At 43.0% G+C, this 15,103-nt stretch overlaps 1 protein-coding gene across 2 annotated transcripts in view; it reads right to left on the reverse strand.

Moving 5' to 3' along the window:
• Positions 1-15,103, reverse strand: part of necab2 (N-terminal EF-hand calcium binding protein 2) — a 76,515-nt gene that overhangs the window by 48,522 nt on the left and 12,890 nt on the right. For both annotated transcript variants that reach the window (XM_076992039.1, XM_076992032.1), the window contains exon 3: positions 2,189-2,297. In XM_076992039.1, coding sequence (XP_076848154.1) covers positions 2,189-2,297 — 109 coding nt within the window. The remainder of the gene's footprint in view (positions 1-2,188; positions 2,298-15,103) is intronic.

Consider the following 15,103-nt stretch of genomic DNA (forward strand, 5'->3'; position numbering starts at 1 on the left):
TTTTTGCATGAAATTTGATCATGTTCAATCAATCAAATTTTATTTATATAGCGCTTTTTACAACAGTTGTTGTCACAAAGCAGCTTTACAAGTGCCGAGTCCTAGCCCCCAGTGAGCAAGCCAAGGGCGACAGTGGCAAGGAAAAACTCCCTAGAACATGTTCCTCATGTTCCTTCAGTATCAGGATGACAAAATTTCCTTCAGTCTGCTTTAACAGGGCTGTGATGAAGGATATCCTTCACTTCATACTTGGGTGCTGGTGATGCATGAGAATCACATATTAAAACCAGTCCAGTTTCCAAACAAGGGAAGTGCTCATTTAGCTTCATATAGAGCCCTACTTCATTTGCAAGTTAGGGAGAACAGGACAAGGTTTGGGAAAGACCCAGAATAAGACTACTGGAATGCATGAGTAATCTGGCAAGGTTAAGTGACACATGCAAGGTTAATGAGGACTGCAGATAGATTTGATGTGAGATCCAAACTTCATTTACATTTAGCTTGGTCTTGCTATTAATAAAAATATTTTAATTCTAAATATACAGTGATTAACTTTAAAGAGCCCAGAAATGCAGAAAACTGCTAATGACTGAATAGAATGTATGTGCCAAGGCAATATTTTAATTTTAAGATGAAGGACTTTCTAATGTATCTTTGGTAAATATTTTCATGCGATCGTGAATATAGAATGCTGGAGTTAATGCAGTAACAGTGTGTTTTTCATGAAATCTGTGATTAAATGTGTGATTAAGCACAATCAATATCAGAATTGTTATGATAAATCACCATTAAAAAGGTTCGACATCCTGATTAAAAACATTATTCAAAGTGTTGGAACTGAGCCCAGGACTCACTTTAGGAGATGAGCTAATCAGAGATTGGATATGTGCATGTACAACAGTCTTTAAGTCAAGAGATGAAGAAAGTCTTAAGACATCTGATATGTTACTAATGATTTCGCAGAGGCCTAAATGGTAAACATCTAGCACATTTGAGCTGATATAAAGCACATTTATGAACCATCTAGAAACTGAATCAGTCATTACAGCATGTCATGACAGCAAAAAAACCAGATGAGCCAAGGCTGGAATAAGATTTGATCTGGGCTTCTGTCTATACCCAGGTGCGGTGAGAGCTTGCAAGGTAGATGAAATATTAATCCATGGAGAAAGACAGGGCTGCAAGAGAAAACCAGGGCGAGGCAAAATACAGATGGGCTGAAAAAGCGTTCAATACTTTACAATATAAAAAATAAAAATAGAAATACAAGAAAATAAGTGAGAGAGAGCCAGTTGCATTCTTCAGAGACCCCACGCTTTGACTGCCTGTGATCCTCTCCCACCTCCACACTATGGTCCTTCTTCCCCTCCCTCGCTTCTCCTGCCTGCCGGCTCCCCAAAACCCTTCCCGACACCACACCACTTCTATCCTTGCCTGTCACTCTCACTCCCCCTCTCTGTCTCTCTCTCTCTCTCCTCCCTATCTCTCTCTTTCTCTCTCTCTGCTCCCATGTGTGGTTGGTCGGGCTCTGGTGGTTCGTTATTTAGAAAAAGGGCTCGATGAGCTGTGAGCTCAGTGTGCCCGCCGTATGCATCCGTTCCGTTTTTACATAATTCATTCTGAAATGTGATTAAAGACAATGCACACAGTGGAGCGGCATTGCCTCCAGAGAGAGAGAGAGAGAGAGAGAGAGAGAGAGAGAGAGAGAGAGAGAGAGAGAGAGAGAGAGAGAGAGAGAGAGTCACTGATGTGCCAGCACACACACGCACACACACACACACACACACACACACACACACACACACACACACACACACACACACACACACACACACACACACACGAACACTCATACACAACTTGACAACTTGAGGGAGAGTAAGACAGAGGTAAAAGACAGAAAGAGAGGGCATGAGATGCTCTGGCCTGTGCTGCTTCATTTAAGTAGATACTAAAACCGTCTCTGAAAAAATCCCCACAGCTTCCACAGGCTCTCTTCTTCAGCACTGATGCTCTTCTTCTGCATCTTGCTACACTGCCCCCTGTCTTCGTCAGTGAGTACTTAGACTGCTAACTCTACTGGCACTTTGTTTTACTTTATGAGTGCCGTGGTTTTCCTAAAGTGTCCCCTCCATTCTCTGCGAACAGGTCTTTCTCTGCTCGTTCTCCGAATGAACAGGACGCTGACCTGGTGTTATCCGAGTCAATGGTGTGGAACAGTTTCTCCAGCTCCTCTTCATTCAGGGTCCCGTCGGAGAAGAAGGCCTGGAACTCATCTAGCGAGAGCTTTCCATCATCTGCAAGATGGAAAGAGGGAGGGGTGGGAGGAGTGAGGGAGAGAGAGAAAGAGAGAGGGAAGGGGGGTGAGAGAGAGAGAGAGAGAGAGAGAGAGAGAGAGAGAGGTGGGAGGGAGGAGTGAGAGACAGCGGTTGGATTTCAGCTGCATGCCGCATTTGTTTGCAACACCCATGGATACGCTGCACCAGTGCCATCCATGTGTGATTCCAGTGTGTTTACGACACAGTGACACAGGAATAAAGGTTGCTTGGATTTTGATGAGAACCTGCACTGGACCACACTGAAGACTAGAATCACCATCAAGACATTAGTTTAATCCAGTTAAGGTTGACAATGCTGCATATATAGTACACTTGGTACTTCATGATCTTTACTCATATATCACTTTAAACAATCAGAATTGCTTTACATTAGTAATGGTGATGGTTCAGTACACACTATGTGAATTACTAACACTCTTATAAACAGTACTCAAAGGTCAAAGGTTTACACACATACTCTTTATTTTTTACAATTTTCTACATTTTAAAAACAGGGAAGGTATCAAACAAATAACACAGATGTGAATATGCTAAACAAATATTGACCGTCTTAGATTTTCGATTCTTCAGAGTAACTCTTCTGTACTTGACATGTGTGTATGCTCTCTGTGTTCTCTTAACCACCTTCATGGAGTGGACTTCCATGATGCTTCTCCACTGGTCTACAAGACATTCTATCATTTGCAAGATGAAGTGCCGTTCATACAGAACAGCAATTTTAAATGATTCACAAAGCTTATTACACCCCGAGATCAAGGAAGGTCTTACCAAACATAAAAAAATGTAGAATTTAAATATAAAACAAAGAGTTTAATTAAAAATAAATAAGAGAAAGTAAACAATGAGTTTATGTATATAAAGAAAATATTAATAAAAATTGTGTTAACAGTGAAAGATCTCTGCTAACAGTACCTAGCAGCCAGAGCCTGTTGGTTGTCGTCAAAGATCTTTTTCATTTTGCTGAGAGTGCATATAAAATTTTCCAAATTATATTTTGTCTTAGAAACAATGTCACACTGGAGGTGAAGCAGGATGGGGCGAATCGAGTTTTAGTGAAAGCAGACTTAATTATTCAAAAACTAAAGTAACATACGGAGTACACGGAGTCAAAGACCAACAAACACAAAGACAGACACAAGGGTTTAAATACACACAGTAAGAAGAGAGTCGAAACAAGATGCAGGTAAGGCACACAACAAAGGGGTGTGACACTATATATATAGAGAGAGTAGAAGAGAGAGAGAGGAGAGAGAGAGAGAGAGAATTTGTTGTTCATACACACACACACACGCACGCACGCACGCACACGCACGCGCACACACACACACACACACACACACACACACACACACACACACACACACACACACACACACACACACAATCACGAGCGTATATGGTTCAGGTCCAGGAAAAGCCAGACATTAATTAGGCACTGACCCACTTTGCGGTCCCACTAAGGGGCACCTCACTCTGGAAACAGCCACTGACTAAACCCAGAGTCTCCTCCACTCCCACCATGCTAGCATCCTGACATAAATACTACTCCACTCTGAACAAGCAGTGTTGTTTAAGTAGGAGGACACGGAAAAGCTCTGTCCAAGCTCTCGGAAGTTGTCGGCAGCTCACACTGGGTTTTCTGTCTGGACAGATGAAGGCTAGAAGGATGAATAGTCTGGAGACCAGGGGCAAAGTGTTGCAACCCAGTTCTGTGAGAGTTTATTCAAGTCTGGATGTTCCGGTAGCTGCGAAACGTGCTATAGGTCTGTTAAACATGATGGTCCAGTGAGGAAGTCTCAGATCTGCCTCACAGGGTCACGCAGCCCGAGTGCCTCTGTCAGCACATGAAGATTACACTAGTGCTTTGTGAATACATTTATGTGCTGATAGGTGAGGTCACTGAAAAGCGTGTCTGTGTTGTAGATTTGTTGATTAGGGAACTTTTTTGTCTCTCTTGCTCTCTCTTGCCCATGTGTGTGTATATATGTATATATGTGTGTGTGTGTGTGTGTGTGTGCGTGCGTGTGTGTGGCGATTACAGCCCAACACAGACCTTGCTGCTTCATGCTAAAAAGAGGCAATTAGCACCTTCTACTTTCAGCTGCAGTCTTCCATCTCAGAGCACGCACACACACACACACACACACACACACACACACACACACACACACACACACACACACACACACACACACACACACACACACACACACACAGCGTTTCCTTTTTTCTCTTTTCTCATCTTCAACTCATCATATTTTCAGGGAAGGAGGGGAGGAGGGTAGTTGCTATGGAAACCAAGCGAAAAAAGATCTGACCCTGTTTGGATTGTGTCCTGCTTCTCTCTGCCACTTTTCTGATGTTTTTCTTCTTCTCTACCGCTCCTCTTCATCATTTCAAATGAGGAAAAGTTGGACATCCACACAATGGCCTAAGAAGTAATGAAGGACCTCACTGCTAGCGCACACACACACACACACACACACACACACACACACACACACACACACACACACACACACACACACACACACACACACACACACAGACTTCCAAGCCATTCATAGACACCCCTTCTGGTATGTCCCTTTATCCACAGCTCTGAATGTAGTGATAGATGAACAACCAAATGGCTCACGCAGGCCTCCCCCTTCTGTCTGTGCTACATTCATCAGCCCTGCAGAAATACCTCTGCCTACACCCACCTGCTCGCTGCAGGTGCCTCTGGAACCCCTCCGTCTCCACCCATCCATCTTTCTGCCCACTCACCTGAATTATTACTGTATGTGACTGTCTGATTATCTGACCGCCAACCTGTACGCTTTTTTTTCATCTGTTTTGGCGCCAATTGCTTGACTCACAGTGCCGGAGGGCTAGAACACATCTGACTGGGCTCATGAATGGCCCGATCAACTTATGAATGGAACCAAGGGCACTGGAGCAGTGAAATGTTGGCTTTGAGAGACTGGACCTGTCTTTGCACCCCACCTGTCTCTTTGCATCCCACCCTGTAACACCCTCTGCCCATATATTTCCTTCGTGGGAAGGATGTGTAGGGGTGAGGCTGAGGTGGACGACGTGACCTAGACAATTAGTTCAGCCACATCATCATCATCACGCACTTTTGTCTAATGCCGAGAGCCTTTTGGGCTTTCAAGAAGGCTGTGGCAGCTCTCACGTGCCTGGAAGGACACCTTCCCACATGACTTAACTGGATGAAAACCAATGACTTCAGAAAAAGTCCAAGACAACTTTGACAAAAAGTCAAAGACAGATTAGGTTGTAAATCCACTGGATAGGAACTGTGACGTGCGGAGGAGCAGACACGACACGAACAGATATGGTGCAAACAACGAACTTTACTGAACAAGAACACGCAGCTCCAATGCGGTGGCGCAAGCACACAACAGTGACACTCACACTGGCATGAAACTTATACAAAGACGAGCACAAGACACCGCGCCAACGCACATTAAATAGGTGAGTAACACAGACCCACGTGACCTCGAGACAAGGCACAGGTGTAACAAACGAACACGCTCACAAACAACCCACGCCCACGGAAGTACAAACATGGACATAACGACACGCAGACAACGTAACGGCACGCCCACAGGGAAGGGTCCGGAGCTGTTCCGTAACAGGAATGGTGATAATTACATGTTCTTGGGTATTTAAGCACCATACTTCACTGGTAAATGATTCAGTGCATATTGGGCCTAACTTTGCAAAAAGTCTAGATGCTGTTGTGGCATGTTTTTCTCTACAGTTACACAATAATGAACACTATTATGAAAACAACTCACACATGCCTAACATTATATTACTATAATCCCCCACATCTAAACAAAAGCTCCTTATAATGCCAGTATGATGTAATGACCGTAAACAAGCTATATCCCTTTTCCAAGGAGTACATGCATGATTATACCAACATAAGAAAAGGCACAAAAATCAGACAGTGAGCCAGACCGTCCCAGAGGGCTTTCCCTAGACTGGGGCCGGTGACGGAGCCACGCGAGAGAGGAGTTTTGATTAAACCCAAGACTGCATCAGGAACCCCAGCTCCAGTGGCTAAATCAATTAATGCGCATCTGATTACATTAGAGTTCACTCAAATGATTCAGCACTCCCAGTTGGGGTTTTACCCTCTTACAGGATTTCTGAGAGCGAGAGAGCTAAGCAGCTAGGAGAGAGAGAGAGAGAGAGAGAGAGAGAGAGAGAGAGAGAGAGAGAGAGAGAGAGAGAGAGAGAGAGAGAGAGAGAGAGAGAGAATCAGTGCAATAGAGTGGTTACAACACTATGAAAAGAGTGCTTACAATATTACCAAAAGAGTGGTTACAACCCTACTAAAAAAGTGGATACAACGCTACCAAAAGAGTGGTTACAATGCTACTAAAAGAGTGGTTACAATACTACCAAAAGAGTGGTTACAACCCTACTAAAAGAGTGGATACAACCTTACTAAAAGAGTGGTTACAACCCTACCAAAAGAGTGGTTACAATACTACCAAAAGAGTGGTTACAATACTACCAAAAGAGTGGTTACAATACTACCAAAATAGTGGTTACAATACTACCAAAAGAGTGGTTACAACCCTACTAAAAGAGTGGTTACAACCCTACTAAAAGAGTGGTTACAACCTTACTAAAAGAGTGGTTACAACCCTACTAAAAGAGTGGTTACAATACTACCAAAAGAGTGGTTACAACCCTACTAAAAGAGTGGTTACAACCTTATTAAAAGAGTGGTTACAACCCTACTAATAGAGTGGTTACAATGCTACCAAAAGAGTGGTTACAACACTACTAAAAGAGTGGTTACAATACTACTAAAAGAATGGTTACAATGCTACCAAAAGTGTGGTGCAACACTACCAAAAGTGTGCTTACAACGCTACCAAAATATACACAGCTGGGATGAAACGAGCGAGCGTCGAGTTAAAACAAATCAACCAAACATGTTCACGGTTGTCTGCTGTAGAGTGACAGTTTGAATCCCTGGGTAAATTTCCACTAAATATCACACACAGCAGTGCTTTGATTTACTGCAGACTTCCATTGTGTGAAGATACTGTGGTTTTTGACAGGAGAAGAATCTATTAGAACTACAACAATCATTAGTGCCTTTGATTCACTGAAGAGAGGGAACTGCTTTTTTTTTGCATTATTTACACCACACTTTTGAAACCTTTGCATTAATATAACCAAGAGCAGGTACTCTGAAAAACTACTGTGAATGTTCAGCCTAACGTTGGCCCATTTAATGTTATTGTTCACCTTTAATGCACACAGCCATGTCCCAAGATCAATTAAATTCATTAGTTGTGGTGATGTTGGTCAGCACATATTTGAAAGGTTGATAAATAGCTTTTCCACAATAAAATGTAACTGTGTCTTATGAGAGACAATAATGAAATATGTGGTGTTATTGAGAGGACATATTATAGATATGCTTTTGTCTATAAATTTAGTGTTTATGCAGAAAGAGAAGAGAAGAGGGTGGTGCTTTTACATCCTGCCATTATAGTCATAAAGGAACTCCATCTTTTCGAATAAGAATATAAAAAATCTCAATTAATCTATACTCTTTATGATGCGTGAGATTGAAGACGAAAATATATTGCACGCGCAAGGAGGTAGCAGGAGTTTATCGGTATGTATTTGAAAACTCTTAATTGAACACATGGTGTGCCATGGTAGCGATGAAAGGGCTCATCTAATCTTTCCTTTAATGCTGCAGCCAATCCACCATCGGGCCCCAGCCAGGTGTGGAGAATGCAAAGAGAAATCCATGGAAGCTTCTAGAAGGAAACAAGGAGAATTTCACGATGAGGGCCAACTATGTCTCAGAGGACAACTGGAGGAACATGAAAGAGATAGCAGAGAGATGGCACCCCAGACTCAATTTTCATTTCATTAAAGCCTTTGGCCATCTGGATATGTCTTCACATGCTTGAGGAGATGATGGTGATGCTATAGAAACACCCTCATTGCCCTAATGGGCAGGAGGAGACCTTGTCTTCTATTAGCAGGAGTAACCAGGTGCATGTGGGAATGAACAACGTTATAGTGCTGTTTCCCATGCAAGGATTAAGCCCAGTCCGGGGGCTAGCTCATTCCCTTGATAGTGATTATGCTTTGACAATTTGATTTTAGTTCTGGACTAAACTAATGAATTACTCAGTTTCTGAGGAAATAGCCCAATATAGTCTTATGGACTGCCTTATGAGCTCAACTCTGAAGATTTTTTATTCACTGTGCTCTCAGAAGAAATCTGAGAATGTTCCTGGGGAAAAAAATATGGACAGTCATTAAGCGTGGTTTGACTTCACCCTCAGTGGCTCTCAAGACGAAGAGCATTTATGCTCTGTGCGGTGCTCTACGGATCCTCACAGCAGGGCACTTCCCTCCGAGACAAGTTATTGACTGGAGCTGCTTCACCAGCGCAACACTGCTGCAGGAAGCGCCGAGCTCGCTGTGCTTATGCGTTACTGGATCTCTACGCAGGCGTAGACGTCCCCACTCATTAGCTGGACTGAAATGCACACGCACGGCTCTGGATGCAGGAGAAAGCAGTTCTGCGGTGGAAAACCTCCAGCGCCTGGTCAAACGGCCTCACAGCCGCGCCTGGAAAAGGAGCGTCTCCGGCAGATGGCAAAAACAAGAGAGGAGGAAATGTGCACTCTTGCACCATTAAAAGGGTAATCCCAGAGGCGTTAAAAGGGTAATCCCAGAGGCGTTAAAAGGGTAATCCCAGAGGCGTGCAGATGAACTCAGATGAGCGCAGATGAGCACATGCAGATGAACTGCAGCACCCTGTCTTCCCATATGCACACAGGCATCCTATACAAGGCCACTAATTAATGACAGCTAAATGTCATTTGGTCAGGGGCCCCAGAGAGCTTCAGCTAATAGCAGCATTTTTACAGTGTCAGCAAGGATAACTGCAGCATAACCAGCTCTCATTACAAAGAACAGGGCCACATATTCACACACACACACACACACACACACACACACACACACACACACACACACACACACACACACACACACACACACACACACAGAGAGAGAGAGAGAGAGAGAGAGAGAGAGAGAGAGAGAGAGAGAGAGCTTTCAAGAAGACAGCCATAACACAAAGAACCAGATCTATGTGCAATCACTTCTTTTCAAATCGGCCCTGTCAGTATCTGTCAGGGAAAGGCTTACCCGCTGCCTCAGAAATAACCCACTTATAGTGTTCTAATGACACACTGCTGTATATGAAACATCAAAGGAATATGGGAAAAAACATACTGTATATTTTCCATTACTTCCACTATTCTAGACACTTAACGGGCTCTATTCAGAGATAAACATAAAGAAACACTATAAATCTGAAATGTCTAGTTAAAAAAAAAGTTAAATGTGGCAGCTCAGCAATAAAATCTCATTAAAACGTTCAGCCTTTGATATCAAGGAGTCACTTAGCAAGGCTTTAATATCATTTTGCTAAATACAGTTTTTATTATTATTTCTAGTTGTTTTTCCTGCTCTCTCCTGCTCTCTGAAGCGGGGCCTTAGAGGTGACCCTTGATTCTGCACATCGATGTGTTCTTGAGTCATATTGAGTTGTTTGTTCGGTTTATTATCATGAAGGACGTTGAGTCAGACTGCAGGCACAGAAAGGTATCAGCAGAAAGGTCAGATCAATGACTGACTCCTGTATTACCCATACTTCCCGCACAGACCAAACATTGACCGGGAGGCACTTTATGTTATTTGGAGATTAACACAAGAAGGATAAAACTGCCACACATCTGGGTTCTTCCCAGCCATGAACACTACCTGAGAATATGGCGTCCACGAATGTGCACGTTTGGTTGGTGCAGTATACAAGCGTATAAGAACACACACATGCCTTGAAGAAGTGATCACTTCTTACTTCTGAGTCTGCAGAATATACAGTTTAAAGTGTATGGGGTCCATTCTGAGTGCGGAGATCCTGTAGAAAATGCAGGACAGTGATGCTTGGTGTGGGCTGTCAGGGTAGAGGCCCGGGAGCAGGTGGCATGTGCCCTGGTTCTGTCCCTCGGGCATCAGCGGTGATCCGCTACTCTGTGCCAGAGCTGTGGCACCAGCGCCTTAACACACAGTCCTGCTGTTGGATCAGAGCTATAGTCCCTGCCAGGCTCATCGGGCAGGCAGACACAGAGTCACAATCAGAGCCACACCAGCACAGGAAGGAGGGCCGAGACAAACAAAGGAAAGAAAAGGAGAAAAAAATGGCGTAAAACAGACATTAGCGAGACACAAATGTAATTAAGAGGAACATGATATCAGACAGACTGCAGGAAGAAAAGATGTGAGGAAAGAAGAGTGAAAGAAAAACAAATCCCCATGCTGTTCATATTACACCCCTCTGACTCTGCTACTTTCAGAGAGAGAGAGAGAGAGAGAGAGAGAGAGAGAGAGAGAGAGAGAGAGAGAGAGAGAGAGAGAGAGAGAGAGAGAGAGAGAGAGGGCAAGGTACCAAAAAGCTAAAAAGCAGCAGCTTTGTATTTCTTTTTATGAGAACACAGAACCTGTGGTTACTGCACAGGGGACATACATAAAAAATGAACAAAGGGTAGAAAGGAGACTATGTGAAGAAGAAACCCTAGTGTGAGTAATACATTTTTATATTAAATAAAAATGGAAGTAGTATGAATGAGTATGTTTTTGGATCTACTAAGTATGAATTCGGATCTACCAAATATGATTTCAGATCTACTCACAAAGGTGCCAAATCCTCAGATTCCATACAGTAAAAAATGTGTTTACACGCCCAAGGAGCTAAATACATTTAGAAGTATGGAAAAATGGTCCGGGTTGCAAGCATGAGCTGGGTGCCAGGCAATTGATGATACCCACTAGGCTGTCCAGTCATAGCTGAGATCACCTCTGCAATGTTACAGTGAGCGTTTCCCTTGACTAGGAGTGACAGTTAACGCATCACACGTGATCTGGCAGCCTAAACACAAATTACTGACTCTTCTCTATCGCAGCGAAGCCAGGTGTTTGGTGGCAGGGTCGGCACTCTAGGCTGTTCAGCATGGTTGAGAGACACCAAACAGACGGGATGGCCCCGTTTCTGCCTCATGGCTTGGTGTTCTATTCTAAGAGAAAGTGCTCAGGGTGCTGAAGCTCTCATTTGAAGTCCTCTCCTGTCCTTTCCACGTTTAAAAAGAGCAGGAAGAGGAAAAATCTTCAAAGAGGCTCCTTAACCTGTAGTCCTTTGATCTAAAAATCTATAAGACCAAGACATTTAATAAAAAAGATCATACTCCCGCCCCCAGTTCCCACGTGGTACTTCATCATTGATCAGTCTTTTCTCCTACTTCCAGACCAAGAGTTAATGGTTTACTTTGGTCATGGGATAATAAGGCTAGTTTTGATGCTTGCTGTTATAGATTTGGACACAGAGAAGCTAGAAGGTAATTCACCATAACTGGTCTTCTGGGTAAGCATCTCCCAGAAAACGAATCAGAGATCGCCTTCTATGCTCAGAAGACAAAACCTCTTGGCAAGATATTCTGAGATCCTGGAAGATGAGCTCTCCTTTTCAAATACAGCCACCCTGTTCTGCCCAAGCAGATGCACTAACAAGTCAAAAGAATGTGTGGGATGGCTGGGTCAGGAAGGTGATCTCCCAGAACTCCAGCCAACCTGCCAAACTAACCTGCTTTTCAGCTTCTTCTGCCTCCTCCAGAGTGCCTCCTGCCTCCTCCAGAGTGCCTCTGGGCAACTGCTTCATCTAGGAGGCAAGGCAGACCTCATATTTTGTCCTCCATCTCCAGAGCTTTTCTGTGACTAAGGTCTTTGTTCAGAAATCAAAGAATATCTCTTTGATACATTTTCTATTGGATGGAGCTGTTGATATGCCTGCCAGTCTATTGCTCACTGTACAATTTGTTTGTTCTAAACACATTTTATTACCATGCCAAACCCAGGTATTCTTTTTCAACTTATTCACAAATCTAAATGTTCTCAGTATGAGTTCTTTATACATATATAAATTAGCCAAAGCTAATTAATCTGGAATTATAAGTAAAGTTGAGGAGGGTGTGTGTGTGTGTGTGTGTGTGTGTGTGTGTGTGGACTGAGAGTGATTGGAGGGTACTGAGCAATGAAAAAATAAGAACAGGCTCAGAGCTCTTTGCTGGAGACCCAGAGTGTGTTTTAATTAAGAAGAGGCTCCCAGGAGCATGTGAAGTGTCTTAGGCAGACCTGTGGATGCCCAGACTATTTTGAATCATTATAAAAAGGTTCCCTGCAGACCTTCAGCAAGTCATGTTTCACTAGCCTCCCAACCACATTTCTGTGGAACAGAGTGGCTCTCTGGAGTTTGTCTTAAATTTGCGAAGTGCTCCTCAAACTCTCCACTTTATCAAGGCGAATGTTCTGTTGAGCTAGGAGGAACATTTGGGCAGAGAAATTGGGCTGAAATAAAAATAGGAAGTAGGAAACAAACCAAAAGGATCATGTAGAAAATGAAGGGATTCATGATCGTCCACCAGAACAAATACAAAACAAATCTCAGCCCATGAAAGGTGGATAAAGGTTGAGAGGTGAGCAGAGGATGGTAAGACCATGGGGGACACGGACTCTCTGTTGAGTGACAAATTGATTTTCTGGGTGTCATATATACACATTTCTATTATAAGTTAGTGAATGAGTTTTCCCTTCCTAGCTTGTTCAGACACTGGCCAATACCAAACAGCCAGTTGGGCTCTGAAAGACATGTCTTCCAACTTGAATACCTTGTCTACTTTGAGGAGATAAGAAGAAAGACCCATAAGTAAAATGAAAGAAAGTACAATGAGTGAAAAAGGATAAGAAGAAGACAGATACAAGCCTCCCTAAATTGAAATTCAAGAAAGTTATACTATATTAAAGATTTGATAAAGCCCTGGAATTTGGCAAAATCTATTATAACATAAAGCACTTCAGTCTCTCCAACTTCACCTTCTTTCAACAGCTCTGTCCATCAGGAGGGCAGACGCAGCAGCAATCAGCTAAATCACTCCTAAATAAATCCAGCCCAGTCCAGTCCAGTCCAGTCCAGTCCAGGCCTTCAGCAGGTTCCTCTGGACTGACTGATATGAGCAATGAAACACAGAACTGGTCTTGGAGCAGTTTCCAGACCACTGCAATGTGTAGAGCAAGACCGCAAATGCATGAGATGCAAAAAGCCAAAACCAGTTTCAGGTCAACACTTTTCACTTTGACAAACTGTACACATACACACTGGACAAGTCACACTGGTTCATGCTTCTCAGAAGCATAAACAAAAAATAAATAAATAAAAGAGATGGGATGACTTAAGCTCTATGGAGCAGTTAGAGTGGTACGTTTTCACACATGGCTGTGACATTTACTCAGGTTCATTATGCCATATTTACTTCAGCAGACCTGTCTGCCTGACTGGGCCCCTGGGCATGAGGCGGGGTGGGGTCACCAGGTCATGAGCACGAGCAATTCAATCCATCAGTCTGATGGAAAATCGGACGCTATTTTCACAAATGCCAGTTAAAAGTAAAGAGTCATTATTTGCTCAGAACCTGATTTGGTTGCTGTTCAACATTAAGTAAAATAATGAACAGCCAAATAATTAGCAGAGAAACAATACAGTTATTCCACAGAGAGAGTAGACATCCTGTACAAAGGGTCTCAGCTCTCATCAAGGCTCATATTTGTACAGTCATCCAGGATAAATAAACCTCCCTAAATGCCTGTTGTCTCCCTGTCAACACAAGTGACAATAATTACCTCAGTTCTAATGAGTCAGACATCTGCCAAGCTTTAAAAGCAGTAATTAGGCCCATAAAGAAGCAAGGTGCGTGGCGGCCATTTTCTGAGCACTGTGGAACTCAACAAGACATATGTGTGTGGATATATTATAGATGTGAAAAAAGAGGTTATTTAGTCCTAGTACATTGTATATGTTGGAACTGGTCAATCAAGAAAACGAACAAGTATAGACTAAAAATCTGTGGCTCACAAGAAGTCTCAACATACTGCCGTGACAATCACAGTAAATCCTGACACAAAACAAGAACTAAACAACCTGCCGTCTCCCTGTCTGTCATTTCCTGTAGTACAGGTGTGCAGGGGCACATGGACTGACTCACTATACTCCTGTAAACAGTACATATTGTCAATTCTTATGTCACTATATGTACAATGGTCGCTAGTATCTGGTTTCAGTAGTGTAATGCTAACTGGCTAACTTTGCAAATACCAGTGCCAGTACTGTAATTGCATCACATGACATTGTATTCTTTTTTATATGTAAAAATATATATATCACTGCCACTGTGAGTGAAAAGTACAACATTATAGGGCTGGGCGATACAAACTCAAATCAATATCATGATTTTCTCTCGATTATGGTTAATGAATGATTTTGTTTTTTGCTGTGTTTTCTTGCCCTTATAGTTCACTATTAAAGCTGGAATATGTTTTCTAATGAAAGAGGTCATATTGCTGTGATTATAAAATTTACAAAAAGGTTACTACCAGGGCCGGAGTGGGACACTTTTTCAGCATGGGAAAAAGTGTCCCACTTTTTTTTTTCCCTCCCAATCGGCCCAACTAGAGATTGACATGAGCCGGCTCATCGGGAATCCGCCCGAATCTCCCGATTAGCCACTCCGGCTCTGGTTACTACCCTGACACTGACTGGATGGGGTGGAGTCACAGACTACACATGCAGTATAATATTTTTAAATACATGA

This window comes from Brachyhypopomus gauderio, chromosome 2 (genome assembly GCF_052324685.1).
Source record: "Brachyhypopomus gauderio isolate BG-103 chromosome 2, BGAUD_0.2, whole genome shotgun sequence".
Taxonomy (NCBI): Eukaryota; Metazoa; Chordata; class Actinopteri; order Gymnotiformes; family Hypopomidae; genus Brachyhypopomus; species Brachyhypopomus gauderio.